Below are 18,678 nucleotides of genomic sequence, written 5' to 3' on the forward strand. Positions count from 1 at the left end.
TTCTGTAAATACAATCTTTATTTAATTCTGTAAAGTATTTAGCTAGTTAAAATTTATTGTCTTTTACTTCCTTATTTGATGGAATGCTTCATGATTGGCTGCTTAGCTTTCTTGATGCCAACAATGCAGATGAACACCAAGATCTCAAATTATGTCAAGACAGACGAAAATCATGTCAGAAAACACTTTCTTCAAAGTCAGCAGTGACCACTAATGCTTAATCCTTGACTATAGAAACCATACAAAAAAAAACCAGATAGGAAACTAAGTGTCCTGCTTCTTATTCAACTGGAGTAGTAGAACAATGAAGAAACAATATTTTGAAATGATCAGACCTGTCCATTAACACCAAGTCGTCTCGTAGAAGAGCACATTTCGATTTTGGCCAAAAAACACGAACTAGACATCCAGCATCTAAGTATTCATTCTGATGTAAAGCATGTGCCAGCTGATTCACAGTCTAAAAACAGAGATATATTCAGTATACGTAAATGCACATTGTGCTATGAAATTCACAATAAATAATGTGACTTAAAAGGCAAAAATAAATGTAATACCACCAAGACAAATAGACAGGACTCGAGAAAAACACTTTAATACCAGGTTACTTAGTAAATATAAAAACATAAGGCATTTCTCCAAAGACACAGATACCTACACACTCTCCTTTATAATTAATACTAGCTAATATATTCACTACCTACAGTTTTTAAAGGAGTCTTAATGAGAAAGAAAATCTACAAAATACATGTAAAACTTGTATGCTATCATAATACACAGTACTGTGCAAAAGTCTTTGGCACCCCAGCTATAGATTTGTCCCCAAGATGTTTGCACAGTACTGTATATATCCCAAATGAGCTTCCTTTAGTTCTATTGCAATTCTCTCCAACCTGATCTCTCTCAATCAAGGCAACAATATCAATTTCCAGTTTTATCCCATTTTTTCCTTCAATTCACTTTTATTCCCACTTAAATGCTTCTGCTCACACAAACTCTTCTCTACATTCACAGTCACTACATTGCAACCCTTCTATTGAAGTAAATGTTGCAAACTTTTATTAAGTTTTGACAAATCCTTCATTAGCATCCACTTTACATTGCCTTCTCACTTTATCACTGCTCTTTCATTTGTAAAGCTCCACTTCTCTTGTTTCCATCAACCCAACTCTCAACACCTTTACAAAGTTATCTTTCAATTCACAATTCTTTTACATCTGGCACATCACTTATGATGCCTCTACTGTTGCTTTATTACATAATTGACCAGTAACAATTATATTCAACATTAATGTTTCCAGCAAAGTAAGGATTTTTTCTTGTCTCTGTCACTCCTCAAATTACAGCATTACTTTCACTCCTAAAGTCAGGGGGCACAAATTCTTACATAAATAGAGCACAACTGTACCAATCAGTTCTGGCTTCACCAATTAAATATTACCGTGCTTCATTTTCCTTGAGAAAACTGCATACTGTTCTAAAATGATCACTAGGTGGAAGAACAAGCACAGTATTAATTTTTGAAAGACCACATTAAGCTTGTTTTCTGTGCTCTCTCACCACAAACTAATTAAACATGCAATGAGCATGAATTTCTTTTGCCACAGTCGCCATATCCTCACAACGACTTCCTAAATTCAGAAAATCTTTATTATTTAGCATCCATGGGGAATGGGAGTGGGGCATTAATCAAGAGTTAAGAATGTTTTCACACAATCTAACTACTATTGGATAAGGGAAAAGAAATGCTGCAATAGTCACCACTGGCAAGAAAAAAAATTGCAAGCAATGCAAAACGGCAGAGCATGCTCAGGTACTCCCTTACTGTTGTCTTAGGATCAGTACAGATCAGTATTCATATGCATGAGGAGATAGAAAGAGGATTTAAGAAAATTATATTGCTTTACATTAAATGTTTAGAAATAATTAAAACAAGTTTTGCATGTTTTTTATATTGAGTTTAAAAAAAATTACCCATTACAATGTGAACACTGGAATTTAGAAATAAAGTTCATTTTGAAGATACTAAAGAACTATAAAGATATAGAAAAATTACATCTCATGGATGGAAAATCTAGGGATATGGAGAGTAGTCTGGAAATAAGGATCAGACTTTCAAAGAGAAAGGTTGTTAGAAATCTGTAACTCCCTCTGCAAATGACAACTAAAACTTGATCAATTATGTTAAATCTGAAATGAACAAATTTCTTGTTAACCATGTGCATTAAAGATTGAAGGAAAAGATAAGCTTATGGAATAAACTAAGTGGTCTATGCCTTTTTTTTTGTTTTGCAAAGTGTTCACTGCATGGCTGTAGTAAAATTTAATCATCACTATTGGTTGTATTAGAAACATGGTGTTTAGGAGCATTTAAGGGAGTTAACCAAGAAACTCTATTAACTAAAGTAAATGTTATACGCAATAGCTGGTAGAAAAGTCAGGAAAACATCTCTTTGGGGATTGGATGAGGTTTTTGAATGAAAAGAATGAGGAAGTGAGAAGAAAAAATTTTCTAGTGACATATTAGAAACAGAAACTTCTATGGAAATCCTGACTGAAGAAGATAAATCTTCTCCAAGACAAAGTTGTTAAATTAGAAAACTGCATTATAATAGATAGCATATTCACTCCAGCATAAAATTTATGTAAAAATATATTAAAACCCAACTGATCTCAATATCCATCCATTTCCTGCATAAACAAGTACTTACTTTCACATTCTTCTTTTCCTCAGAGTCTTCAGTCATCAAATAAGCTTTGTCCCCTTCTGTTCCTTCAACACTTAGGAAGCAGTTAGTTGTATGTCCAATACCACTCGGCAGTACCTTGTCCCGTAACATTGCATTGATCACAGTACTCTTTCCATTACTTGTTCTATGAAAAAACAAAATAACTTTAAAAACTTCTCTTTCAATTCAAACAGAATTTTTATTTACACAGAAAATTTGCAATATTAAAAACAATCTCTTGATTTATTTTTTGGCAACAGTATCAAAATGAGCTTGAGGATAGAAATTAGATTAGATTAGATTATGAGGACACATAGTCCTCTTTTATTGTCATTTAGTAATGCATGAATTATGAAATGATACAATATTCCTCCGGTGTGATATCACAAAAACACAGGACAGACCAAGACTGAAAAACTAACAAAACCACATAATTATAACATATAGTTACAGCAGTGCAACAATACCATAACTTGAAGAACAGTCCATGGCACAGTAAAAAAGTGGATAACCAAGAAATTTAACTATGTTTTCAAAGAACAACATGTGGTATTAATCTATGAAAAAAGAGCAGCAGCCTTCTACAGCTTCTGGAATAGATATAATACCCGGCATGGTAACACCGAGGGACCAAAATTTTCTAAGCAATAATTAGTGTTTCCCATTTTCCACATGTATGGCCTTCAGGCTACTCAGTGAGGAAAGTAAATATTTGCTGCTTTCATTTATTTGATGCGTGTGGCCATGAGGCAAGTTCAATATGCATTTCCATACAAGACCATAAAGATATAGGAGCAAAATTAGGCCGTTCAGCCCATAAAGTCTGCTCCAATTATGGCTGATTTTTTTTTTATCCCTCTCAACCACATTTGCCTGCATTCTCACCATATTCTTTGTCCCTTTTACTGAGAACCTATCAACCTCTGCTTTATGTACCCAATAACTGAGCACCCTCAGCCATCTGTGGCAATGAATTCCACAAATTTACCACTCCCTTGCTAAAGAAATTCCTCCTCATCTCTGTTCAAAAGTGAGGCCCTTGTATTGATTCCTAGTCTCTTCCACTATAGGAAGCATCCTCTCCACTCCATCTGGCCTTTCAATTTACAAAAGGTTTCAATATCACCTCTCATTCTTCCAGTCTCCAGCAAGTACAGGCTGAGAGCCATCAAATATTCTTTGTATTTTAACCATTTCATTCCCAGGATCATTCTTGTGAACCTGCTCAGGATCCTCCCTAATGCCAGCAGTGTTTATTAGATAATGGGCCCAAAATTGCTCACAATACTCCAGATGCATTCTGAGCAATGCCTAATACAGCCTTAGCATTACATCCTTGCTTTTATATTCTAATACTCCTGAAATGAATACTAACATCGCATTTGCTTTTCCTACCACCAACTCAACCTGCAAGTTAACCTTTAGGGAATCCTGCACAAGGTCTCCCAAGTGGCATGGTAGCATAGTGGTTAGCACAATGCTGTACAGTTCAGGTGACCCAGGTTCATTTCCCACTGTTTGTGCATTCTTCCTGTGATCACGTGGGTTTCCTCCAGGTGCTCCGGTTTGCTCCCACAGCCCAAAGTAGTACCTGTTGGTGAGTTAATTGGTCATTGTAAGTTGTCCTGTGATGAGGCTAGGATTAAATTGGGGGATTGGTGGGCAGCACAGATCAAAGAGATATACTGTATCTCAATAAGTCCTTTCGCACCTCTGATTTCTGAATTTACTCCCCATAAACCTTTATTCCTTCTATCAAAAGTGTGCATGACCATACACTTCCCTACCCTGTATTACATCTGCCACGTCTTTGTCCATGTGACCTATCTACCTTCAGACTTTTCAGCTTCCCAAGCAGCTTCCCCTTAGAAATAGCAAATACACTCAATTCTGCTCCCTAACACTCTTACATTTCTGGCATTCTGCTAGTGTCTTCTACAGTGAAGACTGATGTAAAATACCAACAAAGTTCATACACTATTTCTTTGTCCCCCATTACTATCTCTCCAGTCTCATGTAGTTCCTGGATATGGGAAATACGTACCCATTGTTCTTCTAGAGATGAGGTGGCATACCAGGTAGAGCTGTTGCCACACAGCTCCAGTGACTCAGGTTCAATCCTAGGTGGTGTTTGCATTCTTTCCCTTCGCAAGCATTTTCCCTGGGTGACAGGTGTACTGGTTGGTAGGTTAATTGGTTGTTATTATTCTGAGTGCGGGTGGAGAAACAAGATAAGAAAACTGTGGGGCAGGGTGGATAGTTATTGAATATGTGAAAGAAAGTAAAGAAACTGGGAATTGAATAAAGTTTCCAGTAAGATAGTGGCACGCTCGGATTCAGCAGCTTCTCTGGGTCCAAACAAAGGTGTAACTGTTTGTCCTTTCTGTCTTATTTTTACTTTAGCACTGCTGGATATTAAAAACATCAAGTATAGCAGGTCTACCTCACTAACAAGTTGCTGGATAGCAAAAGAGCTGGACGCGTTGCAGCCTACTACAGACACCCAAGGAAGAAGGCATCAAAGAAAGTGCACGATCCAACAAACAGTGGAAATGATTGGCTTGGATGTTTTCTTGTGATCGCAAGACCCTGTTGGACATTGGTAATGAAAAACACTGATTCACTGGTTCATTAATGAGACTGATGGCAGGAAAGCTGTGTTGCCTTGGTTGTTGCGTGGACAAGGCCCTTATGCCTCGGGGTTGCTTATTTGGGCCACTGACAAAGGAGACACTGGAGCTGGCTGCATGCTGTTGGATTCCAAACTGGGTTGGGGTCTGCTCCTGGGAAGACAAGCGGGATTGTACTTGTCTGCAGCTGCACTTGTGCAAGATGAGGAACTGCTATGGCGTGCTCTTGCAGAAACGTGGCTCCAGAACAATATCCATGCACCATCAACCTACAGGCCATGACAATCAGGGAGTTGGGCTATATTATTATTTTTTGTAACTAAGTTTTTCAACTATCATAATTACATGTGCTGTATGCAACTGTTGGTACTGCGTTTTGCACCTTGGCCACAAAGAAATGCTATTTCATTTGGCTGTATTCCTGAGTATGGTTGAATGACAATTAAACATGAACTTGAATTTGAATGTTGATTGATGGGATTGCTGTGAGGACAAGCAAAGACTTAATGGCTGAATAGCCTCCTTCCATGTTGTAAGGAAAAATATGAAAAATATAAACAGTCTTCTGGCCCAAATAAGTGGCAAAAATGTCCCAAATAAACAAAGGAATCTTGGCAATTTTCTCGATTAGTTTTTGTTCTTTTAGAGTTCCTCCAAATAAGTGAGGGCCCAATTAACCAGAATCCACTGCATTTCAAAATATGCCTCCAATTCTTGGTTAAAATCAGGATTATTGCTGAAACGTACAAATCAAGTTCTTTCCCTCAACTTAAAAATAATGAAATTCATTATTTCTGCTAGTTTTTCTTCCTCTCAAAGTTAAAAAAAAATAGTTAAAACCCAACCAGCCATCACCCAATCATCCCATTTTAATTTATCTACTCTGAGCAAGGATACTATGCATTTTTGTTGAGCAGTACTTTTTTTAAATTGTTTACCAAGTTAAAAAGACCTGCTCAGAGGTCATATTTGATAAATTAAGAAATATATTCTGGCTTTTTACTCTAAGCAATATATCCACGAATAATTAGCCAAGATAAGAGAATGCTTCATCTCACCTTCCAAAAAAGGCTACTTTCATGTGCCTACGTGCCAGCACCTCACTGATTCCAGCCACTTTAGAAGCAAACATTTCTATCTCTGACAACTGCTGCTGTGTTGTTATCTTCTCTAAGCCTTCATTCTGATGAGACTCTGAAAGATTCAAATGATCATGGAGAGATTTAGTAAAAATATAAGATCTCACATTTAAGAATCACCTTTGCCATGACAAAATGTATCAAAAAATCATAAATCATCTGATTTAAAAAATACACATCCAGAGGAGACACTAAAACATGTGATTAAAACATGCTCAGAGGTAGATGGCAAGGGTTATCTTAAAATTAGGTCAGAAATATAGAGGCTTAGAGAAAGAAATCAAGATCTTGGGCCGTAAACATCAGACAGTAAGTAGGAGGAAAGGTAGCTGGTGAAGTACAATCTATCAGCATGGGAAGAGGTTAAAGAAAATGGAAGGTGTGGCCACACAGAAACTTAAACATTAGGAGCCAAACCTCCTGACTTTCTCCTTGTTGCCATGGACATTTGACGAACTCTCACTTTTGCGGAATACCCAACAGAATTCAATAAATCTCGCTGATGAAATCAATGCTGTCCCGGCCTCATTGGAATTCACATATCGAACCCTCGAATATAGTGATAACACTTCAAAGAAGTTTTTCTTTCTCCTTTCCTTCACATGTGTGCTGAATCTTGCACTGATCTTGTTACTTATGTATATTGTTTGTAATCTCTTACTGATTTTACTGATGCAGCATAGAAAGCATCCAATGTGAATGCATCATGTTTTGATAAAGCAACTGCTCTGCATGTGACTGGAAGAAAAACTGCAGTTTTGGACACAGCTCAGCACATCACAGAAACCAGCTTCTCTTCTGTAGAATTTGTCTACACTTTTCGAATGAATCAGTAAAGCAGCCAGCATGATCAAAGATCCCACCCAATCTCTCTTCTTCCCTCTTTCATCATGTAGACACAAAAATCTTAAAGTACCACCATTCTCAAGGACAGCTTTTACTCCACTATTAAAAAACTATTAAATAGTTCCCCAAGTTGGATTCTTGACCACATGACTTATCTCATTATGATCTTGCACCTTTTTGTTTATCTGCACTGTACTTTCTCAGTAGCTGTTACACTTCATTTTGCATTATTATTGCTTACCTTGTTCTAAGCAATATGCTCTGCTTAATGATCTGATCTGTATAAGCATGCATGACAAGCTTTTCATTGTACCTTGGTACACGAGACAAGAAACCAATTCCAATATGAAATGAGTTACAGAAGTGGTGAGTTGAAAAAAGAAATTCCCTAACAAGTTAAGAGTTAAAGCTGGAGTTTCCACTTAACAAGTTTCTTAAATTTGATTTAATTTGTAGCTTTTAAACTAGATAGTAGCAAGGAGTTGTAGATACAAATTCTTAAGAACAATGTAAACAGAATATATTTCTGAAGGATCACAAGTAGATAAGGTAATTAAGATGGCAAATGGAACACTTGCAAACATTAGTCAGGGATACAATAATTAGAATACAAGTTCAGGAAGGCTATGATAAAACTTTGGTTATCTAACATCTGAAAAACTATGTACAATTCTGTACAAAGGGGATAATCAGGATTTTTTGCCCCACCAAGAGAAGAATTGGAATCTAGAATGGACTTTCTGAAGAACTGGATGCATAATCTCTTGCAACATTTAAGTAACATCTAAAGAGCACCTGAACCAACCCATCACAGGAGGCTCCAAAGCCAAGCAACTAGAACCTATATAGATGGGAAAACAACAGTCAGCCGAGGCACAGTGGGTTATAAGGCCCTATGTTTGAGCTGTATGACTCTGACTTTACTAACTTCCAATTTGTGCAGAAGAGCATTCTGAATGTTTGTATTGCTGCTTGATGTGGCCTGGCCATGACAAGAAAACAGGGACATTTATGTCAGAACGCTGTTTCTGGATTTCAGTTCAGCATTCAACACTATTGTCCCACAGACCTTGGTGAGCAAACTCCTACTCCTCGGTCTAAGTACACCACTGTGCAACTGGGTGTTGGACTTGCTAACCATCAGACATCAGATAGCCAGGATGCACAAGCACTCCTCCTCCCCATCATCCTCAGCACAGGTGCCCTCCAAGGCTGTGTGCTAGGTCCACTGCTGTACACTCTGTTCACACTTGACTGCACAGCCAAACACCTGAGTAATCACATTGTCAAGTTCACCAATAACACAACAGTGGTGGGCCTCATCACCAGCAATGAAACGGCCTACAGAGAGGAAGTGGAAGAGCTCGAGGCCTGGTGCCAGGCAAATAGCCTCTTCCTCAATGTCAAAAAGACAAATGAGAAGGTACCTAACTTCAGGAGCTCACACCACACACACACACATACACACACACACACACACACACACACACACACCCTTCTTTACATTGGCGGCATGGCAGTGGAATCTGGGAGGAGTTTCTAACTCCTGGGAGTGCACCACACCACCTCTCATGGTCCCAGAACATACCCTGCACAATGCAAAACGTTCACCAATGCCTCCACTTGCTGAGGAGGCTGAACAGAACTGTACTATGCATGTCAATACTCACAACCTTCTACAGATGCACAGTGGGGGTACATGATTAATGTAACGTGCTGCTTCACTGCATGACACTGAAACTACACAATGGCAGACAGGAAGACTCTCCAGTGGGTAGTAAAAGCTGCCCAACACATCACTGGCACCAGACTACCCATTATCAAGAACACATACACAGAAAATTGCTGGAAAAAGGCCAGCAATATCCTGAAAGTGCCCACCCACCCTGTTCATGTTGTTTGTCCCACTCCCATCAGGACCATTAGACTCAAAAATAGTTACTAACCCCAAGAAGTAAGGCTGAGTAACACCTCCCCACCACCACTACTTTACCATTTCCTGTCAGTCATTCACCACAGTTATTCCTGTGCCTCTGCCATTAGATCTCTGAATAGTCCATGAACCCACAGACACTACCTCACTATTACTCTTTTGCACTATTTATTCATTCTATCACAACATTTAAACAGCATCTAAAGAAATGCTACACTTAAGAAGCATCTAAAGCATTGATCCTTGCAGTACACCACCAGTCACAGGCCCATGGTCAGAGAGGCAAACATCAACTACCACTCTCTGGCTTTTACCACAAATCCAATTTACTAGCTTATCCTGAATGCCAAGCGACTGAATCTTTTTGACACACCTACCATGCGGGATGTTGTCAAATGCTTTGCTAAAATCCATGTAGACAATATCCACAGCCTTACCTTCATCAACTTTCCTGGTAACTTCCTCGAAAAACTCTGTAACTAATGACACCAAAGGCAATATGATCACTAGATGCAGTGCTCCCCCCATGCTAGCTTCTGTTACCTGCCCTGTCTCATTCTCTGTTAGGAGATCTAGTATCACTCTCTCTAGTTGGGATGTCTGTGTATAGATTAAGGAAACTTTCCTGAACACATCTGACAAACTCTAACCCATGCAGCCCTTTTACAGTATGTTCAACATGCTGATCCATGCTCTAGGTTCATCTACCTTTCCTGAAGTACTAGTTGCGTTGAAATATACACAATTCAGGACATCAGTTTTCACCATGCTCAATCTTCTGGTTCCTGACTTTGTATGTAGGCCTAGACACATCTTTCCCTATAACCACTCCACTATCCTTTCTGGTGCTCTGCTACCCCTCCTCCGGCAGCTTTATTTTAAACTCTACCACTAGCAAACCTTTCTGTAAGGATATTAGGCCCCCTCCAGTTCAGGTGCAAACTGTCCCATCTGTATGGGTTGCACCTTCACTGGAAAAGAGCCCAATGAGCCAAAAATCTGAAGCCCTCCTGCACCATCTCTTTAGCCATGTGTGATGTGGGAGGGCAGGGAGACTTCCAGTATTCCTGATGATTGCCATGTGTTAAACTGTATTATCTTATTTCTGGCCTCACTGGCATGTGGTAAGGATAGCAAAACTGAAATTACATCCCTGAAGTCACTGTCCTTTAACTTAGCACCCAACTCCCTAAACTCACTTTGCACCTTAGCACATAGTTACCCTTCCTACAACTGCCATTGGTACCAACGTGGACCATGAACCCTGAATGCTCACCCACCCACCGAGAATTCTGTAGACTCAATTTGAGAAGTCCCTGCCCCTGGCATCTGGGAATCTCGTTCTCGTCCACAGAACCTCTTGTCTGTTCCCCTAACTATTGAATGCCCTGTCACTACAGCTCGCCTCTTCTCCCCCCTTCTCTTCTGAACCACAGAACCACAGTCAGTGCCAGAAACCTGACTGCTGTGGCTTTTGTCAGCTAGGTCATCCCCTCCCAACCATACCCAAAATGGTATACCTGTTAAGGGGAACGACCACAGGGGTACGCTACACTGGCTGCCTATCCCCTTTTCCCTTCCTCATGGTCACCCAGTTACCAGCACCTTGGGTGTAACTACCTCCCTGTATCACCCATCAACCAACCCCTCAGCCTCTCAAATGATCCAAAGTTCATCCAGCTCCATTTCCAATTCCCTAACATGGTTTTGTAAGAAGCTGGATGCATACCTTGCAGGTGCAATCATCAGGAATACTGGAAGTCTCCCTGCCCTCCCACATCACACAAGGGAAGCTTCCAGCTATATTGCCTAGCACCTCTACCGCCCTAACAGTGCAATAACAAAGTAAGAAAAAGCGAAAGAAAACTATAAAATCTACTTGTAGTCTCTGCGTCACTGAAGCCCCTCTGACACAAAGCCTCAAGCCCCCCAATCTAACAAGGCCCATACACTCACAATGAACCCTCTGGTTAAACCTAACTTTTTCACATTGGTTCTTGCCAAGTGACTAATTTCACACAATCCAATGTCTCCTGATAATCTGAGGCACACAGAATGTCGCGAATTCCCCCCTGCCAAAAGGGCACTTGACCTAAAGCAGATTTTTCAGTAATGGGCAGTTTGCAAGCTTTAGATTGTGAATTTTAAAACTGAGATACTGATGGTCCAGGTGCTTTAGGTAAATGTCACACATCAAATGAGATATAGGCTGCAGATATTTTTAATAATTAGAATTTTAAAGAGTACCAGCTAGATGAACACTTTAAAATTTAAATATGAAAGAAACAAAAATCATTGATGAGACTTTTATGAGAACAAGGTTTATAGTAGGGACAAGCAATATCAATTGGCAAGTTGGTTTACTATTGGTAAATTTGTTTTATTATTGCCACATGTAGCAATAATTCTTTCTGCTGATCGAGTGTTATTCAGTTAGATGCTGAACATAATAAGATTTTTTCCAAAGCTCTTGGTGGGATCAAGAGAATCACATTCTACGATGTAGGGTTATAGACTACCATCAATACTCTAACTATATGTCAGAAAAATTCCAAACTACAGTAAAAAAGCCAAATACATGTATATTTGTGGTCTACTGCTGAACTACATACAATTTATTTGCAATATTAGCTTTAAGGTTATAATGTAGAAGATATGGTTCAACATCTGTTACCTTCTGCATGTGTTAACAACTACTAAAGCTATGAAAATGAAATTTATTGCTTACCTTCAATAAACCTCGCCCCTTCATTAACATATTCCAACAATTGTTCAAAGATGGTATTAATCTTCTTTTTAGCTTGTACAAAGTGCTTCAGTGGAGATGAACAAGTGTCTGCCATAGTTTAACTGTAAACAAAACTCATAAGTGAAAGAAAAATATTCTAACCCAACAACTTGTTTATATAGAGCACATTTATCAAAATGAGATATCTCAAAGTGGTTCAGAGATGTAATATAGAGCAGAATTTGACACCACCCTCACGACAAACAATAAAATGGTAAAGAATTACATCTAGAGTCTTCAGGAAGATAACAAAGAAAAATTGTAGACAAATGCTCAGGAAAATAATTCCTTGGCTTAGAGGTAAAGGAATGATCAACAATGATCGAAGACAATGGTTAACGTCCACAGATCTCTCAAAGATGTCGTCCAAGTTGATCAGGTGGTTAAAAAGGTATATGGTGTGATGGCCTTCACAGGTTGAGAGATTGAGTTCAAGAGCCGTGTGTTAATGTTGTAGCTCTATAAAACAGGTTAGACCACACTTGGAATATCATGCTCAGTTCTGGTCACCTCATTATAGGAAGGACGAATTTAAGGACGTCACCTGGATTAGAAAGCATATTTTATGAGGACATGGAATGAGCTAGGACATATCTTTTTGGAGCGAAGGAGGATAAGAGGTAACTTGTTAGAGGTGTACAGATGTTAAGTGGCGTAGATTGAGTGGATAGCCAGAAACTTTTTCCCAGAGCCGAAGTGACTAATATCAAGGGGCATAATTCTACGATGATTGGAGGAAAGTATAGTGGGGGGATGTCGAGGTGAGTTCATCACACAGAGCGTGGTAACTGCCTAGGATGCCCTGCCAAGGATGGTGGTAGGGGCAAATACATTAGGGGTATTCAAGAAACTTTTAGATAGGCACGTGGATGATAGAAAAATAGAGCCCAAGTATGAGGGAAGGGTTAGATTGATCTTGGAGTATGTTAAAAGATCAGCACATGGTGGGCCAAAGGACCTGTAAGTATTGTCATGTTCTATGTTCTAGTGACACAGCACTTAAAAGATGATATAATTGGATTTATTGTACAAAATATATACAGTATATCAGTTAACTGGGCCATTGGTTAATTGGGGCAGCCGCCTATCTTGTCCAACTCTTAAAAGTATAAAAACTAACCGTAAATAGCTGGGATCAATGTTTTCTGCACATTGGGTGTCTGACAGTCTGTTTTTTATTAGGTTCTATTGGGTTTCTTTGTTTTGTGGCTGTCTATAAGGTTGTATATAGTATACATACTTTGATAATGAATTTACTTTGATTCCCTTTGTTTATTTGGGACACAATACTGTTTAATTAGGACAGGAGACTGTTGCTGAACAGTTATGTGCACTTGTGTGTCCATTAGACATTACACTGTGCTTAAGTGAACAAGTTTTAAATTGTGTCAGTTGTGTGTGTTTGTGTTCAAAAAGCACTGATTTTTATCACTAATAGTTGGTGAGAAATAAGCAATAAGATAATTCAGAACTGTTTTGCTGACTGCAGTTTCAGGCATTCAAGCTTGAGGATGCCAGAAATGGCTGGGAGTGAAAATGAAACAACTTCACTACTTCAGCAAGTTAGGAACTATGAATAATTTAAAGATATCTTGAACTTTACAATGAAAATGAAGATTTGGAGGATGCAATCATCGAAAGCATTATATGAAGGCAGTTATATGCACTAGGTGTCTGCACTGATTTTGTTCATTTACAGTCAATCAAAAGAACACAGCAGCGTACACTGGACAAATTCCATCAATAACTATTAGATCCAGCATAGTTGTATAGTACTGAAGCAATATTGGTAATGTTCTAATTTGTTCTGTACTTCATTTAAATACATAATTTATTACTCAGTTTGTAATTTGTCTTTTTTTTAAATAACTATTTCCATGAAACTTCGGCTAATTGGGGCAGATACCTAAATGGGCCAAAATGTACTGGTCCCAATGTGTCCCAATTAACTGGAACCTACGGTAGTTAGCTTCAGTTAATAAAATCTTCAAATTATTTAGATACAATTAACACAGCGTACATTTGTAACATTCAGATGCCTAGAGAGAGGAAGCATAAACATTTCAATTCATTAGAATAATAATACTTTCTCCCCCTTCATCTTGCCATCTTCAGAAGTTTTCTGATGACTCTGCCATAGTCGGATGCATCATCAAGGGAGATGAAGCTGAGTACCGGGCTACAGTAGGAAACTTTGTCACATGATGTGAGCAGAATTCTCTGCAGCTTAAAGTGAAAAAGACTAAGGAGCTGGTGGTGGACCTGAGGAGGGCTAAGGCACCGGTGACCCCTGTTTCCATCCAGGGGGTCAGTGCGGACATGATGGAGGATTACAAATACCTCGGGATATGAACTGACAATAAACTGGACTGGTCAAAGAACACTGAGGCTGTCTACAAGAAGGGTCAGAGCCATCTCTATTTCCTGAGGAGACTGAGGTCCTTTAACATCTGTCAGATGATGCTGAGGATGTTCTACGAGTCTGTGGTGGCCGGTGCTATCATGTTTGCTGTTGTGTCCAAGGCAGCAGGCTGAGGGTAGCAGACACCAACAGAATCAACAAACTCATTCGTAAGGCCAGTGATGTTGTGGGGATGGAACTGGACTCTCTGACGGTGGTGTCTGAAAAGAGGATGCTGTCCAAGTTGCATGCCATCTTGGACAATGTCTCCCATCCACTACATAATGTACTGGTTGGGCACAGGAGGACATTCAGCCAGAGACTCATTCCACCGAGATGCAACACTGAACATCATAGGAAGTCATTCCTGCCTGTGGCCATCAAACTTTACAACTCCTCCCTTGGAGGGTCAGACACCCTGAGCCAATAGGCTGGTCCTGGACATTTCCTGGCATAATTTACATATTACTATTTAATTATTTATGGTTTTATATTGATATATTTATACTCTATTCTTGGTTGGCGCAACTGTAACGAAAATCAATTTCCCTTGGGATCAATTAAGTATGACTATGACTATGACTATTCAGAGTTGCTGCCTGGCCTTGTGAATATTTCCAGCATTTTTGGGTTCCACAGTATCCTGGCATTAGATTATTCAGGTGCAATTTGGCTTTAATCACGGAGAAGGTTTGCACGAGTATTTTCACATTTAGACCTTAGTCAAATATCGCTACGATGATTGTATGTTCTAGTATCAATTGATTGGCGACAATAAAGTATAAAGTATAATCATTCATTTTTCTAATCACGTTCTAAACCAAAAATGTCGAAAAGTAAAAATAAACTGCTTTTTGGGAAGTTATACTCTTCCACAGGCCAAGAATTTTGGATGAGAGAATAATCAGATTAGATTAGATTATGAGGACACGCAGTCCTCTTATTGTCATTTAGTAATGCATGCATTGAGAATAATAGAGTATAAATAAGCTAGCAGGGGTTAATTTCTCACATTCTTGCTATCTGTAGCTAATCAAATTAAAGATTGAGGGTCTGCAATCAGAAAAAACACGACAGTAGAGGGAGATAGAGCAGAAGTTCCCAGCCTTTTTTTAATACCATGGATCCTTACCATTAACCGAGGAGTCCGTGGACCCCAGGTTTGGAACCCCTGAGACAGAGAAGGAGACAACAGTGTAATTCTCTGATAATCTCAGCAGTATCAAATCAAGTCAAATTCAAGTTTAATTATCATTCAACCATACATGAATACAGCCGAATGAAACAGCCTTCCTCTGAGGCTAAGGTGCAAAACATAGCAACTTCCACCAGGAATCAACCAATATGAGAGTATGGGCCATCCCAAGGTCCAATACGTACATCCATTTATTCCTCTGAATGCCAGAATTAATTTCACCTCCCTATTTTAATAATTATTTTTCTCATCAGTCTTGCGTGCTTTTGGCGCTGTTCATGACAATACATGGAGTTACGGTTAACACAAAGATACTTTTGTGTATTTTCCATCTTATGGACAAAATTAAGTTATGCACGTTTGTAAAAAATTGAAACTGTTCATTACACAGGGACTGCCTGCATAGTCAAGAGCTAGCCCCATGACAGTGAGTTGCAAGATCTAAGATCATGCAGAGAACTCTTATATTCATCAGAGAATGTAGTGAGATCACCAGGATGCTCATGAAGAATACAAAAATCAAGGTAACCAATGTGTTCTTTGGTACATGATTTAGTTGTGGCTGGACAGAGCATACTATCCTACCAGGCTGATCACAAAGGACTTGTATATTGGATGCAATTGATCATGAGCTCATCTTGACATGATTGGTTCTGTGCAGACAAGAAAATATTTACATATTATATGATGCTGTTGCAAAATGTTGAACCACATCTCTGATAATGCTATATAAAAGTTCAGAGGTTCATTTTATTATCAAAGTATGTATGCAGAAAACAACTGAGATTTGTCTTCTCCATAAAATACAGACAACCATAGACGTAGATGAAAGAAAGACATCAATTTGCTCCCCGCACCCCTGCTCTCTAGTTGTAATCTTCACCTGCAGGAAAAGAAAAAGAAACAAAAACTTACAAAGCCCAAAACCCCTCAACCTCTCCCTCGCACAAAAACTAACAGATCACATCAAAACCCATACCCCTAGCCTTCCAATCGGCAACAAGAAAGAATGGGTGAGAACATGAAAAAAAATATAGAACTCGAAGAGGCTAATATGAACTAGTTAGTTTGAACTACAGTCCAAATCCATAAATCTCAGAATTTCAATAACATCTCCGAGAGTACTGGGACCCAGTGGCCTTTCCGACGGAAGCGACATGAACCAGTAGCCTCTCTAAGGGCAGGGACACGAACCAGCACTTTCTAGTGGGCCTTTCAGAGAACCGCTTGCTCTCTTCCGCATTTGCCTTAATGTTTCAATCCTCCTCAACATTTTGTCAGTGAGAAATGCAGTCAATCATGGCCCCTTGTCCCATCTTTGAGCTTCTCCTCGTGGCAGCTCGTGCTCGCATTTCTCTCCAGAATTTGCTCGGAGACAACAGAGCACTAGCTCACTCAAATGAACTACAGATTGTAAGCCACAGGCTCCAACAGTTTCAAAAACAAAATTAAGATAAAAGGAATAAGTATAAGACACAGAAAAACTGAAATGGTTGCCTATCTAGAAGATGTTGTCCAAGGAACGAGCACCACATACCAGTGGAGAAAATATGAGGTCCTCCATTACTAAGGAGGAAGGGCCCTTCCCGCATGAGATAGCTTTGGGAAACAAGGTGAAGGAGAATCCCAAGAAATTCTATACTAACAGCAAAAGGGTAACTAGGGAGAGAATGGGACTCAAGGATTTAGGAGTGAAGCATGAGACAGGCAAGATCTGAAATGAATATTTCTCAACTGCATTTACTGTGGAGAAGGTCATGGAAGCTAGGGAATTCAGGGAAAAGAATGTCTTGCAATATACCTACATTACAAGAGGTGATACTGGTAGTTTTAGGCTGTTGCTCAAGACTACAGAAGAAAATTGCTGGGGCCTTGGCAGATCTATTTGTATCATCATTAGCTACAGGCCTGGAAGACCGGAGAATAGCTAATATTGTGCCTTTAATTACGAAGGGAAACAAAGACAATCCAGGGAACTGCAAGTGAGTGAATCTAACATCAGGGTTGGGAAAATCACTGGAGGGGATTCTGAAAGAAGGATCAAACTGCATTTGGACTGATTAGAGAAAACACCGCTTTGTGTGTGAGGAAATCACTTCAACAAGTTTTGTTTTTGAAGAGATGACTAAGAGGATTGACAAGAGTAGAGCAGTAGATGGCATCTATATTAACTTTAATAAGGCCTTTGACAAGGTCTCTGACAAGGTCTCACAAGGTAGGCTAATCGAAAAAGCTGTATTGCATGGGATCCATTGTAGCTATTTGGTTACAACACGAACTTAGAGATGGTTGTGAAGGATTATTTTCAGATCAGAGGCCTGTGATCAGTGGTGTGCCACAGGGATCATTGCTGTTACTCATCATCTACATTATATCATTGCTGAGAATGTGCAATGGTTGGTAGGTGTGTGGATGACACCAAAACTGTCAGCTAAGATTACAAGATATCTAACATACTTAAGACATTTATCCAAGACTACATCAAGACCACAACTACAGGTATGAAGATCCCTGCAGCACCTGATGACCCTGTGATCCCTGTCTCAGAGGCCAATGTTAGGGTGTCTTTAGAGAGTGAACCATCACAAGGCGCAAAGTCCAGATGGAGTACCTGGTAAGTCTCTGAAAACCTGTGCCAACCAACTAACAGGAGTATTCAAGGACACTTTCAACCTCTCACTGCTACGGCAGAAGTCCCCACTTACTTCAAAAAGGCAACAATTATACCAGTGCCTAAGAAAAATAATGCGAGCTGCCTTAATGATTATTGCCCAGTAGCACTACAGTACATGAAATGCTTTGAGAGGCTGGTCATGACTAGACTCAACTCCTGCCTCAGCAAGGACATGGACCCACTGCAATTTGCCTATCACTACAATGGGTCAATGGCAGATGCAATCTCAATGGCTTTCCACAAGGTTTTAGACCACCTGGACAACACAAACACCCATGTCAGAATGCTGTTCATCAACAATAGCTCAGCATTTAACACCATCATTCCCACAATCCTGATTGAG

The 18,678-nt window shown here is 39.4% G+C and overlaps 1 protein-coding gene across 3 annotated transcripts in view; it reads right to left on the reverse strand.

Moving 5' to 3' along the window:
• The window catches only part of LOC134345311 (mitofusin-1-like), an 88,515-nt gene that overhangs the window by 50,771 nt on the left and 19,066 nt on the right, over positions 1 to 18,678 (reverse strand). For 2 of the 3 annotated variants that reach the window (XM_063045769.1, XM_063045770.1), the window contains exons 2-5: positions 12,006 to 12,127; positions 6,418 to 6,553; positions 2,712 to 2,874; positions 336 to 460 (exon numbers count right to left, since the gene is read on the reverse strand). In XM_063045769.1, coding sequence (XP_062901839.1) covers positions 336 to 460; positions 2,712 to 2,874; positions 6,418 to 6,553; positions 12,006 to 12,120 — 539 coding nt within the window. In that variant the 5' untranslated portion in view covers positions 12,121 to 12,127. Of the gene's footprint in view, positions 1 to 335; positions 461 to 2,711; positions 2,875 to 6,417; positions 6,554 to 12,005; positions 12,128 to 15,598; positions 15,618 to 18,678 lie in introns of those variants that run through there. The other variant, XM_063045771.1, reaches the window with a different exon arrangement.

The sequence above is a fragment of the Mobula hypostoma genome, chromosome 4 (genome assembly GCF_963921235.1).
Source record: "Mobula hypostoma chromosome 4, sMobHyp1.1, whole genome shotgun sequence".
Taxonomy (NCBI): Eukaryota; Metazoa; Chordata; class Chondrichthyes; order Myliobatiformes; family Myliobatidae; genus Mobula; species Mobula hypostoma.